General features: G+C 37.9%; 1 protein-coding gene across 11 annotated transcripts in view; it reads right to left on the bottom strand.

The window, feature by feature from the left end:
• The window catches only part of LOC117159230 (uncharacterized), a 391709-nt gene that overhangs the window by 88158 nt on the left and 282376 nt on the right, over positions 1-21175 (bottom strand). For all 11 annotated transcript variants that reach the window (XR_004464529.2, XM_076622383.1, XM_033338894.2 and 8 more), the window contains one exon: positions 8654-8764. Coding sequence is in view for 10 of the 11 variants with exons in the window: in XM_076622383.1 (XP_076478498.1) it covers positions 8654-8764 (111 nt within the window). In the remaining variant the exon portion in view is untranslated. The remainder of the gene's footprint in view (positions 1-8653; positions 8765-21175) is intronic.

Genomic DNA, 21175 nt, shown 5'->3' on the forward strand with positions numbered 1-21175 from the left:
TTTCATACGATGGATAAATGGCGTGGGATAACTACCTTGAATTTGTATTATTAAGGATATTATATTTCTAAGTGGCGATCTATGATTAATAAATACTAGTCAATTATCGTCGAATTCAAATACGTGTTTAATACACTGCGGTAGATATTTGGTAGAATCAATAAACTTTATATATGAACTTCAGTTATATAAATTATTTATCTTTCAACAGATTTATATCAGCGCGGTTCTACCGTACTCAAAGCAATTGGAGGATCATCCTTTCGTATCATCATGATTTCTATATTCAACTCTAGTGCTTATACATTGTTTAAAACGAATACCTTAAAGCCAATCTGCATCACACTTTTATACGTATTTCCATCTATCAATCTCCTAAACGTCGTTTCGATTAGTTAAATAGAACTAAATATAGTGTAGCGACCTTTGAATTGTTTCGAGCAATTGTCTGTTAATTGAGCCTGTTTCAAAGAAATACTTTCGACTGCACGATTCCAGCATCCCTTAAGAACATGGCGGTTCTCCGAGGATGGCTGTACGCTGGACGATTTTTAGATTAGGTTCTTCCGTGCAGCTGCGTACACGTCCTTAACAGTGCAGAGTAGGTTTGAAAAACCAGAGCAGGCACATGGGTACGTGGTCAGGTTGCAAGATTCCAGCAGAAAGCTGATGTATGTGGACGCGGCGCGCGGTCTGAAAGGGCCAGAGATAAACTTAATTGAATGGCTGGGTCCCGGCGTGAACTGCCGTTTTGTCGTCCGGTTTTCCTCGTTTCTGGTCGGAATCGTAGCGACGCGCTTCCCTATCGGGGTGATTTACGCCGGCTTGGACCGGATCGCGTCTACTAAACGCTTCGGATCTTGTAGGTTATAAGGCGGCTGGGAAAAGTCCTGGTACACGTGGACCGTGTCTCCGCCGTTCGATTCTTCTCGTCCGAATAGAAATCCCCTGCTAATGGAATACGTCCAAGATCCACAAGATCGTCCAATAGATCGCGCACTTTCTCACCCTGTTTAGCTGATTGCCACGTGCTGTAGGCATTACTCGGGGGATCGAGCTGGGTGTACCAGGAAGAGTAAAAGGTTGAAGAATACAGAGTGGAGCTTGAGTTTTTTTTTGGAGAGAATGCGGTATTTTCGTAATGGAATATTTAGATGTTTATGCAAAAGTATTTAAAATCGAGTGATCGAGCACTTGGGGGATTACTAGGATTCTACAGGGAGTTGAGATCTTTGGTATTTTCGTAGTTCAATATTCTGGTAATTTAACGTTTCGGTAGGTATCTGTTGTTAGATGTTCGAGTATTAATTGGGATAGATGAATATTTAGGTACTTGTGTACCCTTAGACATTTGAAACTGGAATGCTTAAGTACTTAGATATTTGCAATAATTTGGATACTCGAGTGTTTTTGCGTACTTAAGTGTTCGATACGTATATACTATTTACACTGTTGCACTTAGCACTGATACGTTCAACACTGCTTCGTCTAACACTGTTTGAGACATTCTGGAAAGAGCCGTGTGCAGAAGGGAAAGAAGACACGTAGTTGTATAGTTAGATACTTCAATATCTTATAGTTGTTGATATGATATTACGCTTTTTCGATACTACATTTTGGCTATGGTAGAATAATTTATCAGGTAATAACATCGGCGAATTAACAACTTACAAATTGTAGGCTATGGACTTCTGATATACAAAATTTAATTTCAGTAAATGGATCTACTGTATCTTCTACTATACTTATGCAGTAAATCTGCCTCTATATTCAATAATTTATCGTCCTAGTGATATAATAAAACTATATACTGCAGCTACAAAATTTTAGTAGTCAACATGGATTTATATTTTTGTAAAGCGTTTTAGAATTTATTTTAGCCATTTTTTGTTGTATACCTTTTACCGTTTTATAAAGAGAATTTTGCACTCAATTCTTTTATGGTTTCTATTCGTTCAATGAAGTATTGACAATGAAAAAGAATCGAAAACGCGATCGACGATTTCTGTTACTTCTACAACCCTGGCGTGTTTCGGTGCAAATAGTTACGTATCTTATCTGTCCCCTATACTATACGATACTTCCAGTTCCTTCCTTTCCATTTCGCCGGTCCATTTCACCGTTCGTAAGTTCATTTTTCCGTGATATCGTCCACCTCGTGCGTAAAACGGCCATTCGGATCTACTCGAATTTCGAGCTTGTCCATAAAGTCGCTGTAAAGCACGGAAATAGGAGCCAGTTCTTTTCGGATAAGGGACATTCCTTCCAACGACTGACCTAGTTTTCACAGATATCTACGATCTCGATGGAGAATTGTGTTTCTTTTTTTTTCAACGATAGCGATCCGTATGGTTGGAGATAGGGATTCGTGCAAATATAACTTTACCCTCAAACTTTTATCTCAATTGGCTTAACTTTTGCTCGTTGGAGCTTACTGGCAACATTACTCGATCTACTAAAGCCATTCTGGAAAAGGTATTTCACTATTCTTTTTCCGTGAAATATATTTTGGTAAAATTTATTCTCTATTAATACATTAATACATTAATTACAGTGTCTTACTTTATTTCTTTCTTATATCTTCGATTGCTCGCTAATATAAAATTTGTCTATTTGTATATCGTAACATATTTCATAAAAGATCTTCTACTACGTTTATTATTATTCCTTTTTCGTTTATTATTTTTATTTTTATTATTCTTATTTTAGAATATCTTTTCAGTAAAATTGATTTCAACCGAGTAACGTTGACTGACTTTACTTTTTATGTGTCCTTCAAAGCTTACTAATATACAATATTTGCATTTCAATATTTCCACAAGTTTCATTATAGATACTTCTACACATCTTCTAATTCTATTAATCGTCAAAAATAAAAAATCTACAACGTTCAAGTTCTCTTTCGCAAACGAGTAATTCTGAATAATGAAGTTGCTGAAAGAACTTCTGCAACTTCGTTAAAGGAGATATTAATCCATCGTTAGCAGTTGTTCGGCGGAAGTTTCTCATCTGGAAGAAGCAAAAAGAAAAAAAAAGAAGAAGAAAAAGAAGAAAAAATGATGGCTATTGTTCAATGGCAAAGTCGAACATTGAAAAGAGAACGCAGATTCTTGGTTGAACGAAAGCCTCCGGATCAGGCGGCAGTCTGGCACGAAGGAGATTCTGGCTCTCCTTAAACTCACCCTTCGGCCTTATACTTTCCCTTCCGTTCGCGCGGCGTCCCCAACGGTCCTCTCCGTTAGGTTAATGGAACGCATTGCCGCAAACGGCAGGAAAGTTAAGGTCGTTTCCGATTGCAAATGGACCGAAGGCAAATCGCACTGGCGACGGTTCGTCGAATTCGTTGCGTGCCAAGGGGTTCTAAGGGCACGCAGGTATACACATCGAAAAAATCTATCCGGAGAGGAATTTCTGGAACTGGTTGCCAGCGTTAACGACCATTAAACCGTTTTACTCGGGTTGATGGTTATTTTGTTTGGCAAGGATAGAACAATATTTGTGTGGCCGTGCGCATAAAAATAACTTCCTCTTTTTCGAATGTTCAGCAAGAAGTTGGGTTTTCTTGGTAGTAAGGAAATAGTAAAAGTGGGACCGTGATACTCTAGGAGCTTCAACCTGTTGCCTTGATGTAGGTACATAGGTGGAAATTGGCGAAATCGAGCGAGAAACGAAGTCTGAAAAACTTTTTTACTCCTTTTTCTTCGTGTTCTTACTTGATAGATCAACCTCTATTTCTGGTGGTCCTGGTTTTTTATGGGTACAATTCCTTCTTTTGGTATCTTTTTTTAGTGCTGAAATTCCCCCCGTTAGCATCTGTGCTTTGTTGTCTTATATGTTAACTTTTTTTTTATTGTTAGTAACTGCTTTTTTGATAACCTTGTGTTGCTTGCAATCCTTGCGTTTCTTTCATATGGCTAGAACCTTTTTCCAATGTAGCAGTTTCATTTTATTTATTTATTTTTATAGCGTTGTTTTTTATTGCTGGCACCTTTTTTTCTAAAAAGGTCTTTGCGTTACTAGAATCCTCCCTAGATTCCCCCTCCGCCAAAAAATTACTCTTCCCCACATGAAAACGTGAAAATGCTTCGAAGTGTCAATTTCATCACGGTAGAGCGTGCACCCCATGAAGGTATTACCGAAGGGAAGTTTCTGGGGAGATATATTGTTTCCTATCACTGATCTCGAATAGACATTGTCCACGCAAGTAGTTGGAACCGAGTGCAAAGCCCCTAAAATATTTACGCTAGAGGTGTTTTCTGTGGAACAATTTCGGGAAAAATGACTTTTAGTGACTACTTTCTGACTGATCGTGTGTTAAACATCTACTTTAGACTACTATACATGATATACGATACATAAATATCTGTAATTCATTTATGAATAATATAGAATGAAAATTTCTAACAAGAGCGTCGAATAAAAAATTTGAGAATTCGATAATTCTTTCCTTATGACGCGACGTTAAGTAAAAAATACGATGATCGTTCAACTTGCATATTTTACGAAATCTACATTGGTCGAAAAGTAATTCTATCATAGGAGGTGCACTGCGTTCACGTTGAATTCCGTTAAAAGGGAAAGTTAACAACAAAAACGAAATTTTCCACGGCAAACGACTCACATAATTGACAATATCGTTGCATTAGCATTTCTCTAAGAATACGCACGTTGCAAATGTCAACCGGGGTGTTTTCTCAAGAGTCTCGAGCTTTCACCTGTCCTCCCTTTCAATTCACTTTCACGGAACGTTGCTTCGCCAAGAATGTGCTTTGTCTTTCTTACTCTTCTTCGTAAAATTCAACAAGCGTGCGTGAATATACTTATATCTCTATCTTTTGATTATCCTCTTCTTTTGACTAATTTGAATCACTCTACGTATCGATAGAAATTTGTAGAAGTTATTCATTTACGTTAATTTGTGTTTGTTGTATTATTCTATAGCAGGCATATTTACAGAAAACAAATGAATCTTCTAACACAATATAATTGAAATACTATGAATACTATGAATTATTATGATAGATTATATATTATTGCATTCGCATCAAACCAGCAATTTGTATTCATTTGACGACTGCGTTCATGTAAAATAAATTCTATTCGAATTTAATATTAAATGGGATGCCAATATACAACAACCAGTGCCAATTGTAGTTTACTGCCTTTATTGCTATTACTATGGCAATTAAATAAAAATTAACGTCCCGTATTTTGCATAGAATTAGGTGGTGCACGTTTAATAGCAACCCCAAGAACGTAAAATTATAATCGAGTAACATTTCCATTGGATCTGACCCTTTACAATCTCCACCCTAAGCAATTTTATCTCGCAAAGCCAGTATTCGTTACAAATAATAGGCTATTTCCTCGACAACCACTTCGTACACGGCACGCGTGTTACTCGAGTGGCGTTGAAATAAGTTGGAAGCACCATGGCTCCCATCCGTCGCTTTCCAGCAACCCTTTTCTCTGACTTATCGAACAGTGCGGCATGTGGCGCGAAATAACATTTGAAAATTGTAAGACAACATCCGATCTGAATGATAGAATTTGACGTGGTCGAAGAAGGAAAAATAAAAGGATTATATATAATAAAGATATATGCAGGATATTTGCATTGTGTAATGAAAAAAAAGTATGTAAAAAATTTGCAAGAAGCGATATCGTCGTCCTAAACTGACTTCAAATGGTAATGGTGGTAAAAAGATGGAAAATGAATTAATTCGTTTACAGCGAAGTCGTATACCGAATGTTTGTAACGTCTTAAGAGAAAAGAACAAAATTTGACACGAAAGGAAGATAGGGGAAAGAGCAGCAAAATGTATTAACGCGTTTAAGACGATCCTGTAAGAAAAAGAAAGAGAAGTATTTAGCATATTTTATCAAAGAGATGAGATATTTTGAAAGACAGACAAAGAATTTTCATATGCCTTTTAGGTACCAGGAAAGAAGTTCGATAGCGAAAACTGGTCGGAGAGACAACTCGAAGTTTCGACGTGATTTAGACACGGTCTGAAAATTGTCTGAAAGTATCCCGCGAATTTTTTGCATTCCAGCTTCGAGAGCTATGCGGAAATTCAAATAACTCCGATGAAATTCTCCGGCAAGTTGCGGGAAACTCTCTTACCAACAGTTACCAGGAGACCTCCTTAAACTTCTCCTTTTTGCCTTTTACTTACAAGAACAGCCAGACAAAGAAGAGTCGGGGACGAATGGGTACAAAGGATAATCGGAGATAGCCCGCGAAAAAATAAAAATCAACCGAAAAATGACTTTGTACTATAGATTCTTCCTTAACTTTCTTCCCTTTCAAAAAGAAACTTCGATTTTTTTATCGTTTGTTATATGTATCGCTTCCTCCTACTTCTTTTAAATATATCTAAATTTTATTTAGGAACTATACTCAAAAATTCCAAGAACTCTTTTAATTCTATTTTCTTAACCCTTTTTGATGAATTTATTTTTATGATGGGATTTTAGCCTCAATTGCCTCAAAAATATTCGAAGAACATAACAGCATTTCTAAAAATTACTTTTCTTGTCAATTAAAATCTTGCTACGATTAATCAACTGGTATCTTGGTGATGCATAACAGTTTGACGTGGATTATTTAATTTTAGAGAACTTGTAATTTATATTTCGTACATCGTGTGATAAAGACGATTAATGGTATTTATCTGCTAAAATATAATATATATATATGTGCACAGATTTAATGATACCGATCAAGGTTTAAAATACTCCAGTTCATTCACCACAGTGAAACATTCGATTACGATCATCTATGATCCAAGTAATCACCTATGAACCGATAAGTTAAAACATTTCACAATGGACACTTTGTTCAGCACTATGAAAAATTCGGTCATAAATTTTCAGGACACAACTTCGCTCGACTTCGCAGCGTTTACTGTTTGATCGAGATCGTCAGTATCAATTTCTCCACGTGCACGGAATTGTTCCGCACAGAGTATCGAAGAGAAATAAATAATTTTAACGCGTCTCTGAGTCAGTCTCCAGATTGGCGTTAACGGAAACTTAACCGAAAGCACATAAATCATGCGAGATTACGTTCCGCTGTTGTATTTCCCGATTTTTCCACTCGTTACCCCCGTTTGTTTTTGTCACGATGGTTTATAGGCCTGTTGAAACGAAGGGAAAAGGCTGACGATGTCAGAAACAGACCACAAACGCTGGTCCCGCTCGTGCATCATTTTCCTTCAGCCAGGGCAATTTCCACCGCACCGTTTCGAATGTGAGAAACTCGGAAACGCGAACGGATTAAAAGGGAGTATACGGGATTATCCGGGATCTGCTGGGAATTTATGCGTCTTCGTAAGACGCAGCTTCCTTCGTGCTGTTAGTGAAATCCTAAGGATTTCAGGAGAATCCCGGAGAGTGGCTGTTTCTTGGGAATTTTTCGCGTGGTTTTTCATGTTTTCATGTTTTGCTTTCGCGAAAGGGAAGTGGTAGAGAATTATTGATGAAGATGATTAGCTCTTCGTTCGACATAAAAATCTTAAAAGTTCAAGAGTCACAGAGGGACAAAGAGACAGAGAAAGAATCAAACTAAGGTTTCATTCATCTGATTCTGCCAGGAAAAAGATAGAGCCACTTTTACGAATTTTTTAATTTCAGTGCGATGGTTATAAAAAGTATTTGCACACAATTGCATTTGTTGGAGGATCTACATGCTAATTGCTTCAAGTATATTAAATTTCGTATGGCTTAGTATTAGCTTTATATAACTAGAAAAATGTGATGTTATGAAAAAGAAACCTAGGGCTCAATAGAAAACGCTTCATTGGAAAATAAGGACGCGTAGAAATACTTTTTGTAGTTACTGTACATGATCAGAGCTTAATTCGTTAGAAAAGAGAGATTTATTTTTAAGAGCTGATGAATTGAAAATTCAACTGTTCGTTAATAAATTGCTGTGCGTTAATAAATCGACTGTCGCGTATTCTGCTATTTTCACACAAATCAAATAACATTCCCACAGCGTTTTTAATCTGGAAAAATGATCTTAGGCAGGAGCCCTGCCACAACGGTCACTGTAAATTGCCTAATACATTCCAATTGCAGTTAAATTCTCGCGTATCACGAAATAACTGGTCTCTGGATAATCCGCGGAATGGTGCGAGATAATTCAACGGATTCCGCGAGAACTGCAGGTCGCATAAACCAGACGGAAGCGATTACAGGCGTTGCAAGGCAATATCTAAATTACACAACTCGAAATAAATCGCGAGAAAGGAAAGACACGTGATTATAATTAAGCGAACGTTTCACTGAGTTTAACCGAACTCGCGATACGACAACTGCAACTCGTTCGAAGAAGTCTAATCTCTTTCTTTTGATTTTTCACGTCTCACTGGCTACCTTTAATCAGCACTTTCTTTCAAACGATTAATCGATTTAATTTGTGTAATGGGCAATTGATAATTCAGTTATTGATTCGTATGTTTCCGATAATATATTATATCTTATCTCATCGTGATTACAATGAATCACGAATAAGTTATGCATTGTAAGAATTGTTCGTGAGTTACGTATGTTTGATAGATATGATATTCGATAATGTTTGTAGATAGTCATGGATTGATTATACGATATGATTACTTGAAATCAGAGTCAGTTTTGTTTGACTCACCTTGTTGATCTGTCTTTGCAGCTTCGTAATCGTCGCTCGGTCTCGTTGCGCAGCAAGACGTTCTGCTTGCAACGCCTGTTCCAGTTCTTGTACCCGCTCTTCCAAGCTCTCCTGAAATGGAAGACAATCGTTAGGTACCAACAGACTGCTTAGAATAATTCATTCTGCTCTTAGACTCTTGCATGCAATTGTTTCAGTACTTTAGTACGTTTTTTTTAACTCAAACAGTTAAGCTTGAATATTTTAATGTCACAGCTGTTAAGTATTTTAGTATTTCGATAATCAACGTAATAATAAATAAACTCCGGACAAAACAATGTCGCCGCTACGTGCAACCGTCAAGCAAACTCGAATTCAAATTTTCCGGCTCTCCCCCGACCAGTATAAATAAACGAACGTGACCATAAGAGTTCAGTTATCTAGCAGTTATCAGTTAGTCGAATCAGTCAGTTATCTACGAATATCTACCGAGTATCTACCGAGTATCTACCGAGTATCTACCGAGTATCTACCGAGTACCTACGAGTATCTACGAGTATCTACGAGTATCTACCGAGTATCTACGAGTATCTACGAGTATCTACCGAGTATCTACGAGTATCTACGAGTATCTACCGAGTATCTACGAATATCTACCGAGTATCTACCGAGTATCTACGAGTATCTACGAGTATCTATGGAGTATCTAGGAGTATCTAGGAGTATCTACCGAGTATTCACCGAGTATTTACCGAGTATCTACGAGTATCTATCGAGTATCTATCAAGTATCTACAAGTATCTACCGAGTTATCGATCAGTTATCAACAAGTTATTAGCGATCTTATTTTGCGACTTATAGACTGTCTTGGCGAATCCGTTAGTACGAGCGTCTTTGCGAACAGTAACTGTATTTATTTATTTAACATTCTAAATATACTTGACGGTTTCAACAACGAGTAATCTCATCTAATAAATCTCACGATCAACCATCCTACACAAGTCCTCTACAGATATTTTACCGTTCCACTTCAACACTAGAGTTGCTGACGATCAAAGTATGCGAATTTCAAAGCACTTGAAACATCAAACATGAACCATCGGTATCGATGTCGCAAATTATTAAATTAGGTTAATATTAATTCTAATAATTTTAGAATTATTAATAGACCTATATATCAGAGTTACGAATTCATAAGAAAGAGAAGAAAAAATTGTGTGCTTCTCAGTTTGGAAAAACGGAATTCGGCATCCGCGTGTTTGTAATCTCTAAGTACACGTAGAGTGCGATCTCTCGAGGAACTTTAAGCCCCTGTTAAGGCAGCTTAAAACTCGAGCAACAGGAATTACGCGGGAGAAGGAAATCCTGCTGAAAGTTACAGGGAAAGTTTCCAGTTCCGTTGCGTTTGTGGCCGCGAAAGTTAATTGAGAAACGCTCGACCGTAAGCTTCCGATCTATGCGCGATTCAGAACCCAATCGTTGGTCAACTTGTTCCATGAGATAACATTTTAGAGTTTGAACTTCGAACGAATAGAATTTCGATTGTCGTTCAATTTAAGAAACGATTTTTAATTGCTAGCCCGACATTGTAATAGAAGATACAATATTACTTGACAATTGAATAATAAAATAGAATTGTTGTGAATAGGCGATTTGATAGTTAAAATTGATATTTTGTGATATTTTCTGTTACATTTCGTCATACAATTTTCAGCTTAAATATGGATAGAATTATCGAAGAAAATTTTCATAAATTTTGCATATTTTAATCATCGGTGAAAGCTCTTAACGACGGTTTTGATGTAATATTTTCCGTTTTAACCTGTTAATCATCCCTTAAATAGATCGAAAAACTTCAAGGATATTATATAATAAAAGTAAAAATTAATATACATAATTTTCTATTACATTTTAGTTCTTACAAATCGCCGCGTTAGTTCTTAAGTGATTTAACCGCATTTATTAAATAAATGTAATTAATCAATCCGCATACGTCTCATTAACATAAAGAATACAATAAAAAAGATATTCAGTTCTAAGCCTTAACACCACACGATAGAATGGTTAAGAAATAAAGTGATTAAATGTATTTACATTACAAGTATATTCCAATTCGTCTTTAAGAAATGCGAAATGACACATAAAAAAGTAAGACGCCGCAAATAAAGAAGCTATTGCGTCTGACAAGATACTTCTGTCAAGTTATTAACAAATTGATACACCGATCTGATCAACGCGGCAAAAACAATTTCACAAACCTCGTCAAGAACGCTCGACCCGCCTTCCACCTCTAAAATTCACTAAATTCGAAGAATCTCAAAACTTCCTCGATCCCAATTAAAATTTCCAATCTTCCCGCCCAAGTTCCCTACCAGCCAGGTTCAAGTGCACCGCGCGCTCCAACCGCCCAGAAAAATTCCATCATCTAAAGAACACCTGAGAAGTCACGTCCGAATCGTAAAGCCAGCTGTCCTCAAGGTCTCCGCGTAACCACCCTTTTCACTTTTCGCCCCGGTAACCCCTGTGCGCGGTGCAATAATAACGGCACCGCCCTCGCCTAATTTACGTCTTCGAGCGGGTATTTCCGATTATCAAAAGCGCTCATTCAGTTGTGCTCGAACGGAATGCTAATGAGCATTGGGCCTCGAAGGGCTGTTGGTCGCGATTTGACCATAAGTATCGGTGCGATCCATTAGATTCGAGGCGACGCCGACGGTTTCAGGGGCCCTCGAGCCAGGCAACGACGTTTCGCGCCCGTGCGCCGGTCCACGCGAAGGGATGATTCGTATGCCGGTGCACGTAGCTGCAATTCACCCTTTCCAACCCCTCCCAGCTCGAGTCCACGTTTTGCTGCTCCACGAGCACGCTTGGCTATTGTTTGTCGCGAACCAACGAAATTATACCGGGTGTGCCGCGTGTCTACGGCCACCGTTCCACGAGGACAAATAAAAAGCTTCAGCGATTCTTTTTTATATGTTCCATTCGTTACTCTGTGTGCCTAGCAAGGGTATGAGTTTTTATGCGATACGAAGCGTGTAAAAATAGAAGAAGGGCGGAGGTTTAAAAATTGTAGTTGCTAATAAATGATTATGAAAATTATTTTAGTTTGTAACTATTGTACACAGCTGCCCCGTTTTTGTTCGTTTTAATTCTTTGAATTATCCTTGTAGTCTTTAAACTGAACATTTTAATGACTGTTTAAGAAGATTTGTTGAAAATTTGATAACGTATATAAAGTTTTTCGCGCTATGAATCGAAAGTAAAAATGTAATTGGGGAAAAATGCAGTTAAATCGTAGAAGTGTGTACGTTTGCGAGAGAGTTTCATTTGTTTCGGATTAATTCGTAATACACCCTATATAAACAGGCTGGGGTAGGTTTCCTTGTTGGCTCGCGTATACTTGTAAATCTGTATTAAAGGGTTCCTAGAATGACCATGGTTGACATTATCGGGAAAGTATTGGTTTCCCTTGGATTTATGGCGTGTACTACGCTGTGAATAATTATGAGTCGGCAAGACCAGAACAAACAAGAAAAGATTTAAGGCTTGGCCAACCCTCGCTGTAATTTTTGTCTGGCTTCGAGTTGTATATCACCCTTTGTTCCCTTTTTCCCGAATTTCCCCTAAAATATTTGATTCTTTATCGCTTATCCATTAACGCATTACACGAAATACTATTTTCGAGTACAACTTGCCAAATTAATGTTTCAATCCCACCAATTTTCACACAATAATATCTTTCTTAATTAAATATCCTATCAACCATCTCGAAACTGAAGTAAGCTTTCTTGTTCTCCATTCAATTTAGGCTACCCAATTGTTATTTCTTAACAATCTGCATAATATAACTTCACTTGAAAGACAAAGAACACGGGAGCTTCAATCTTTTCGATGCACCTTGAAAAATAAAACGAATCCCAAAACAGAAGCAGAGATCTCTGTTCATATTGTAAAACTTTACGGATATGCTTGCCATAATTATTATACAAATTTCGTTGCGATCATGTAACTTGTGCGTCTTGCATTCACATCAGTGAACCTGTTAAACTCCGTCATCTATCTCTAATTCCACCGACATTTCAAGAATTCCTTCGCAGATGCTCAAGTAGAATGCTTTCTTTGAAAGATCCTCGTCTTTCTTCGCATTCCTTCATAATTAATTAAATCCATCGGATCTCTGCAGCGAAGAAAGATACTTGTTTCCTTGGTCTTTCAGGTGCACCATGAAGAAAGCTGGCGCAATTATAACAAGCCAACCCCTGTGTAACTGGCCCTTGTCTCGCGTTCACCCTACACTATGGACGAAAGGGCGTCACCATTGGAAGACCCATAGAATTAGTACAGGGACTTCCGGGACGTCATTTAGAGTATAGAACCGTGACGATGAGGCCACTCTATATGCAGAGATTCCGTTAAATTGCAAACGTCCATTTTCCAAGGTCGGAAGAGGATAGATAAAGGTGAACGGGAACAAGGGTAAGGTCCCGCGCACGCCGCCCTCGAGTAATCAGACGGTTAACTCGATCCTGTGAACGTTTACGGGACGACAGCCCGAGCCGATTTTCTTGTGCCCCGAAGAGAAAAGCCTGTGACTACGCTCGTATCTTCTCGTCGATGGATCATCTCCTCGGGGAATGTTAATTTCGACCGAATGAATTTATTCGACTCACTCAGAAAAGATTAAATCGCGCTCGAACGACTCGTTGAAATCGTTATGAAAGACATCGATCGAATGGAGTCAGTTGGCATGCAGCTGCCTCTTATTGCTAAATGAAAGCAAAATTCCGATGGTGATTGGTTTTCTGGTTGATTATTAGGAAAAAGAAGATTTTTTTGACCATCTTAGGGACTCGATCTGTGTAAAGTTTCTGTAATTTCGAACTCCACGTGTAACTTGTAGTTTTCTGAATCGAGACAAGTTCGCCAAATTTTATGTGTCACGTCCTCTAGAAGAATTTGTTGTTTCTATTTTATTTGCGTGTAATTATTACATGTAATTATCATTTGTCTTCGTTCATATAATGAATATAAGAACAGAACGAATTTATGTTACACTCCAATACTTATACAGGATGGTTGGTAACTGGCGGTACAAGCGGAAAGGGGGTGATTCTATGCGAAAAAAGAAGTCGAAAATATAGAATAACAAATTTTTTTTATTTTTTTTTTTAATTTTTCCATCGAGACAATGATCTACAGTGAGGTCCGTTATAACGAGCGAAAATTCAAAGTCAATTTTCTCGAAAACAAAGCCCCAAACGAAAAATTTTTATTCTACATTTTCGACTTCCTTTTTCGCGTACAATCACCCCCTTCCGCTTGTACCACCAGTTACCAACCACCCTGTATATTACGTTTCTAAAATTTCCATGATTATCATCGTTAATCACTTTTATCACTTCGTCTGAGAACGTACACGAGAAGTATTCAATATTAGTAGAAGTACTTCGAAAAGTAGCAAGACTATCCTTTTGTATGATAATAAACAAAATCCAAAACAAAATTGATAAGTAGATACATAGATATGTAAAAGGTTAAACAAGAAATTGAAGTTCCAGTACTTTTTCACGCAAACGTACGAACTTCTCTTTTATTTCCGATTAATTAGCCCTATTTGTTTCGCGCACAAACACATGTACTTTACCATAATCGAGGATTCTTTCACCATTTACAGCACGTAACAGAAACGAACTGGATACGAGAGAGGCGCCGTCTATTTCGAGACGGAGCAACGAGAACGAACTATTCAAACGGTCATGTTTAGGCAAGATCTTGATTTAAGGGTGTTTCGTGTCTCGTTGAGACGCGTCGGGCCGAGCAGCTGTTAGTTGAAATTACGATCGTTTCGCGTTCGTCCAGGGGTGGGAGTCGAACACGCAGCTCTCGGCCAAAGCGACGCTGGCGTCGGGAAATTTGCGCCGACATCGCGGCGCTCCTTTGTCGCCGTCTGATGCTGACGCGCCCGTTCAATTTCGACGTCAACGAAGGTGTGAAACTCGTCTCTAAACAGCGACACGTCGAGCAAAGCGTCCAGACCCTCCAACATTCTCTCTTTCTCTACGAAACGTTTCATGTTACTGTGTTCGTTCCGTTAATTGTCATAGATTTTATTTAACGTTTATCGTACGTTCCGCGACTTGATTTACGCGATTTTTAATATACCAGACGACGAAGATACACGTTGTTTTAAATATTGCACGACTCTCTTTAAAACTTCGCGTTTTTTTTTTTTTTTCAAGAATTCATTGGTTTGAGTTTAACGGAGAAGAGGCTTCCTTTCAAGGTTTCAAAGATACAACTTTTTAAGTTATGTGCTATTACATGAAAATCTCTGAATTCGATTTTTATGTTCCGAAACATCACTGAGAATGCAATGCTATTTCAAGTTTCGTGTAATTTGTTGAAAAATCCCAAAATTTTGAAGAATTTATCGGCTTCAGTTTGTCGGATACCCATGAAGTTTTCACAATCAAAGTTCTGTTGCATAATTTACTATTATAAGAAGACTTCTTGACCTGATTTTTGTCTTTCGAATCAATATCGAAAGTTAAAAATTCTTTATACCACTACCAGTAGACAGGAACAACAATAACTGAAAGAGTTTTTCTGTTTCTAACATCAAAGTGGATCTGCCAAATAGAAGAATTTTTTCCATCCGTAAGAGACCGAATCAAACGAACTCGAAGGGAGATATCGAACGAATGCGTTCACAATCGCGAAGAAGCCGGCGAAACTCACGACTTAAATGGGATAATTCGTAAAGTGAAAATATCGTTCGGATTGTGGCTTCTCGTACGGAGATTTAATAGACTTTCGACGCGAAATATGATCGCTTTGCATACGCGAGAGCCCGAAGCAAGGGTGTCCTTTGCAGAGCGGCTGCCACTTACTGCAAAGCGACTCACCCTAAAGACGACAACGGCTCTTTGGTGTCGAAATACGTGCGAAGCATTCGTGCCTCTAAATTCGAACGCCTCAGGTTAACACCAACCTCTCTCGCTTCCACGATCATCCCCTTCTCTCTTCATCGTCTCGACGCGTGCAAACGCTCGGCTCGCGTATTCCTTCAAAACGCGTTACCCATAAATCTTAATGAACATCGAGGATTTACGAATCATTTATACACGTTGCTGGAAACTCTCGGAAGATTAATTGAACTCGTGAAATGAAATGTCGAGATACGAGTCGGCAGATTTGTGGCGTGTGAAAGATTCAGTTTGTTTGATCAAATAGTTCGAGCAATTTGATAGTTTCTCGAGTGATTTAGAACACTAAAATGGACATAATTTTAACGGTGATTTGTATAGGAAGAAACGCTGAAGTTCTTTGACCATCAAGCTAATTTTGGTTGAAAGTATTCCTTGGCCATAGTATGATTTTTAATCAGTTGTAATCAACACGATTTGTAATCAAGTGTAAACAATTTGTAATCAGTTAATATCGAAAATTATCAGATAATGAAAAATTAATCGAAGAAATAATATTACACAATGAGAGTATTGCAGAGATCGATTGCGTGAAATTAAGAAATGGTATATATTGTACATATTCAAAGTGTTTTAAGGATTTTCGTTTAGGTTAGAAACCGGGTTCAGATGGTCTAACATATTTAGTTATCACATGTCTGACTCAGTAGTCGAGGAACTTGACCGTGTCAGCACTATTCTACTGGTAAAGTGAAGTGTTAAAAAGTCACGTTATTTTGCGTATTTATTTTATCAGTAACGTTTATAAAACGATCTAGTTCGTCATCATTACGTCAGAATAGGGATGAGATTAATAAATTGTAAATTAAATGATTAACATATGAGCCCTTCGGAAGCCAATTCGATCAATTCCACTTTCTATTGCTATCATGTAAGTACATAACGAATATTCAATTCTCAAAAAACCAAGGATTTTCATAAATTCATTCATCGGAGGATAACATAAATAATGGCAAATTATAAGGCGAATTTAAAGAACACTTTTCAAAAGGTTTTCTTACATATCATCACTTTCTTATATTCTTTAATTTATAGAATCGATCAATGTGGCTATAAAGCGATTCATATGTCGAACTAAATTTTTTGCTAAATATTACTATTACTGCTATTTATACTTCCTCTATATTTGTTATTTTTCTTTAAAAGCACGAATACACCAATAACCTATCATTATTAGAGCTATGAAAACTCAAGTGAAACGACCATAAACGGAATTTCTAACGGTACGATCGTTTCCCCGAGTATCATTTGATCATACGTCCGAGACATGTTGCAACGGCCATCTGCCTGATTTACGTTTAAATAAACTGGACGTTATTTTCTGAGCGCCCAATAGAAAACGGCGTACGTATCGTCGTTGAACATGTTCGGTTCTCGATGAATTATTAGTCAATATCGTCAGATGCAAAACCGTAAAATCAAAGCGGCGTTCACGTCGCCGACACGCGTTTTTAATTTCCGCGTGCAAATGCTGGTGAGCGGCTTTAAAGGCGAACCCCAAACTGGCGAGGAAAGCCACCGCCGCCCTCTGCAAAGCTCGTCTCACTCCTACGGCGCGCGGCTAATGAAAATCGAACGATCAAGAGCTGGAAAAGGCGATTCCCATTCGAGCTATTTTCCCTTTGAGTCGCGCGCAGAGCGTCAGAAATCGAAAAAATCTCGTCAAACGCGTTTAACGCAGGCTTCCTATCGTTGGATAAAGTATTCCGTATGGGTAACTTATTGGAGAAAATATTGCGCTTTAATTTGGTTTCAGTAATGTGACTTTGGCTTATCGAAATCAATTCAGAACTCAGACGAAAGCGGTTTAAGGGAGATTTATCGGATGTAGGGTGGAAATGGATTATTTTTTGAAGAGTTACAGGGATTGGAGTTCTCTCGAATAAAGAATTGCTTCATATTTGAATTCTAGTATGGACAATCGAATATCCATTTCTACATCTTTCTTCTTATCTTTCAGTAAGAACGTAATATCGAGATGTTCCATCGAAAGATTTAAATATCGAAGCTTTAAACTTACACGTTTTTTGGATAAGCGCGACATTTTGTTTATATCAAAGAATACTCTATTTTGAAAACTTTAAGTAACAACTTCTCATATTTAAAAACGCTCGAGAATCATACACTTATACACTTGTCGGACAACGAAAGTGAATTTTGCTTATTTAAAAAGGATTAAATATTTATTATGGAAGTTCTTAGTACTTCAGCCCATTTCATATGTAAATTCCCTACATTTTTACATTTGATTTTAAGTATGTAAAAATCCAACTAGTATAAACCACTAAATCTAAAGGAAGAAAAGAGAAAACGCTATATACCTTCCACGTATCATCTTTTCAATAGTCACAAATCCACTTTTTCCCATCGTCGCCATCGTAGCGGACTGAAAGAGGTCACGTGTTACTTGCACAACTTTTACCAAGCTTCATCAACGTGGATTACTTTTCTCTCGAATGGAAACCCGGTCGTTTCTCGTAATACAGTTACAGGTCGACGCAGAGTATCGCGGCGAATAAAACACACCGGGACAAACGGTAACGAATCGTCGTTATAAATATCGTTTCGCCAAGTAGGATGAACGCTTAGTCCTGGCCGACCGGGCATCGCCAGTTTGTTTCGCGTTTCCCTCTGGTATCCGGGATCTAAGAAATATTCTGCTGCCGTAGCGGTAAATTATAGCAACGTGTCAACTGGTGATAATAAATCGCCGTGCGCACGTTAAAACGGCCGCTCGACGAACGTTAAAACGCACCGGCTGTAGAATCTGCGATCGCGATCGGTATTCCGTATACGTATGTTCCTTTGATACCATAATCGCCATAATTACTACCCGTTTTCTTGGCCCAGTGTTTTTGCCTCGACAACGATCGATCCGCGTAAAATTCTGATTGCGTGTCGGTATCGCAATTTTACAGGCTGTTGTAATTACTCGGTCGTTAATTGGTCGAAATTATTTGATAGCTGCTGGAGATTGTCGAGGTCGATGGGGTTCGTTGGAACAAGGAATGGGAATGTAGAGAGTGGTGGCTAGAATCTTTGGTGTGGCTTGTGGAGAAGAGGATGGCCTTGAATAATGAAAATCTTTGATCAGGTAGATATTATACCGGCTGGAAGTGATCCAGACGCTATGATCGATTTATAGTAATAGGACGCGAGTCCTAGCGGAGTGTAATTAGAGGTAAAATTATTTATTCGAACTTTAGCCACGAAATATATTTACTGCTACATAGGTACATTTGCCATATTAATATCACTGCTTGGATCAATATCGGACATTTTTCTATCGGTTTGGAGGAGCTTTTGTACAATCTGCTTGTAATTGAAGAATTGAAGAATTTGGAGATTAAGTGCTTGTCAAACAACGAAATAGTTCTATGATCTTGATAATTGCAGACGTCAGTCGAAAATTAATTTAACTTGCCAATTCATCTCTCAGTTTGTAATTGAATTACATGAAGACAAATAGTATCTGAGTATCTTTGAGCAGTAAATTACATACATAGAACAAGTAGCAATAACTTTTATTTTTATTTGTATTATCCTGAAATTTGAAGATTAAAATTTAAAGTAGAACGTAACTTTCAATTTGTCAATTCAAATCTTTTGATATTTAAAAATTGTTTTAATGATGAAAAGTTCTATGATGAGAAGGGTAGGTACGTTATAACGAGCAAACTTCCTGTAACCTCGTTACAATTCAGCCGATCATCCAGCATGTTAACATTAATTACCAGTAACGCGAATCGAACTCGATTATTACGATCACGGTATCGTTATATTGTGCAAATGGGATGATGGTCGCGGCGAATTGCCTCACAGCCATCGATGTGCAATGCCAGCGGTCGCTTTCTATAGAACAATGCGACATCACGGCTATTATTTGTAGCGAACCGGAAGAGCAAGTTGACTCGCGTCCCATTAATATTAATCAGTGCTTCGCTCACGTTGATAACTATCTTCCTTATCTTCCTTATTTTCCTTTCTAAACCATATGAAATATCTTTGTTAAGAAAATAAATAAATAGAAAAATAAGAATAAAAATAATGTTTTATTCGTCAAAAATTTGCTAGTTTGTAGCGGACAAGTAATCGTAAATTTTCCTTTGTAAATTCGATTTTCGACTAACAAGTTGATTAAACACGAAGATGAAGGGAATTGGTAGAAATTATCGAGTAGGTGCTCGCGTTGAGTAATAATTAAAATAACAGACGTTCACTCGGTCTATGCTGAACGTCTGTTCCAAATTTACTCGAAATGCACCAAGTTAGTCAACGCGTACCTAAAATATACACGTGCTCCACATGCACGAACACGCCCAACTCGTTTGCATGTAAACTATTTGCAAGAGCGAGTATCGCCTGGCATTCACGTCGACCGAAATGCAACACGTGCTTGCTCTGGTCGGCCCGCTTGAAGAACATTCGGATCGCATCAGAATGTAACTAAACGTCTGCTCAAATTTAACATATTTGACCAAATGGAATTTGGTAAACATGGAAATCTTCATTTCTGCTAAATTAAAGTACATTTAAATAATTTCATTTAACATACTTTGCAAATTTTAATATCTTCGATAAACGAACATAGAGAGATTCATGGTTGGAGGATGGTGACATTTCGTATACTTTGAATATGCAATTCTTCCATAAAATACTTCACTAAAAATAAAAAAAGAAATAAAGAACTTTTTAATAACTCATATCTTAGTCATATCTCAGGTCTTTAACGCAGTATCCTATGAAATTATTTTTCCTAGCCTTTCTTCTCAAAACAAATTTCTCTTACATTTCTTTCAATTCTTTTTCCAATTACTTTCTTTCCTCAAAAGAATACTTTCTTTTCCCAAATTAGATCTAGTGCATTGTTCTTCAATATCTACCCAATCTAAAAATTTCCCTCTGCTATCTCTTCTTCAAAAATATTCTCTTTGTATTTCAATTCCTTCGTAATATATACATATACTTTCTTTTTCCACATTAAATCTACTTTAAATAAGATAATACTAAACAAAATAAATAATCCTGAAAATATTTAACTCAATGCCATAATGTATTACACGATGAAATTCCATGAACTCCAGAAACAACTTAAAGTCTCTCGATTCACCCTCGCCATTACCAACTAACCGATACCCAGCGAATCAAAGACAGGATTAGCTGATTAGCCAATTTAACGAAGATCACGAACGCGAATAGCCCGTATTCGTACCGGCTCGATAGGTCCAGCATCGAAATCCTCTTTGCCGTTTTCGAACGCGGCTCCTAACTTTGATCCTGATTAGCGTGGGCTGCCCCCATCGTAACGAGAGCACGCTTTTAGGGCTATCGAAAATCTGGCAAAAAGGGGGGCCCATCGTTGCTACGCGTGTTGCTCCACGTTATGTACGCGGAAGAAGGCTCTCAGATGTTCTCACGTCCAGCTGAGCTTTTCGGGCCGATAATTAGGTGGTGAAAAAGCCAGGGAACAGGGGGGATGAGACAAATCAGGTGGAAAACAATGTACTTCAAAGGCCTGTGTACCTCGTTACGCTACTGTTCGAACGCTTTCTTTCCT

The sequence above is a fragment of the Bombus vancouverensis genome, chromosome 10 (genome assembly GCF_051014615.1).
Source record: "Bombus vancouverensis nearcticus chromosome 10, iyBomVanc1_principal, whole genome shotgun sequence".
Taxonomy (NCBI): domain Eukaryota; kingdom Metazoa; phylum Arthropoda; class Insecta; order Hymenoptera; family Apidae; genus Bombus; species Bombus vancouverensis.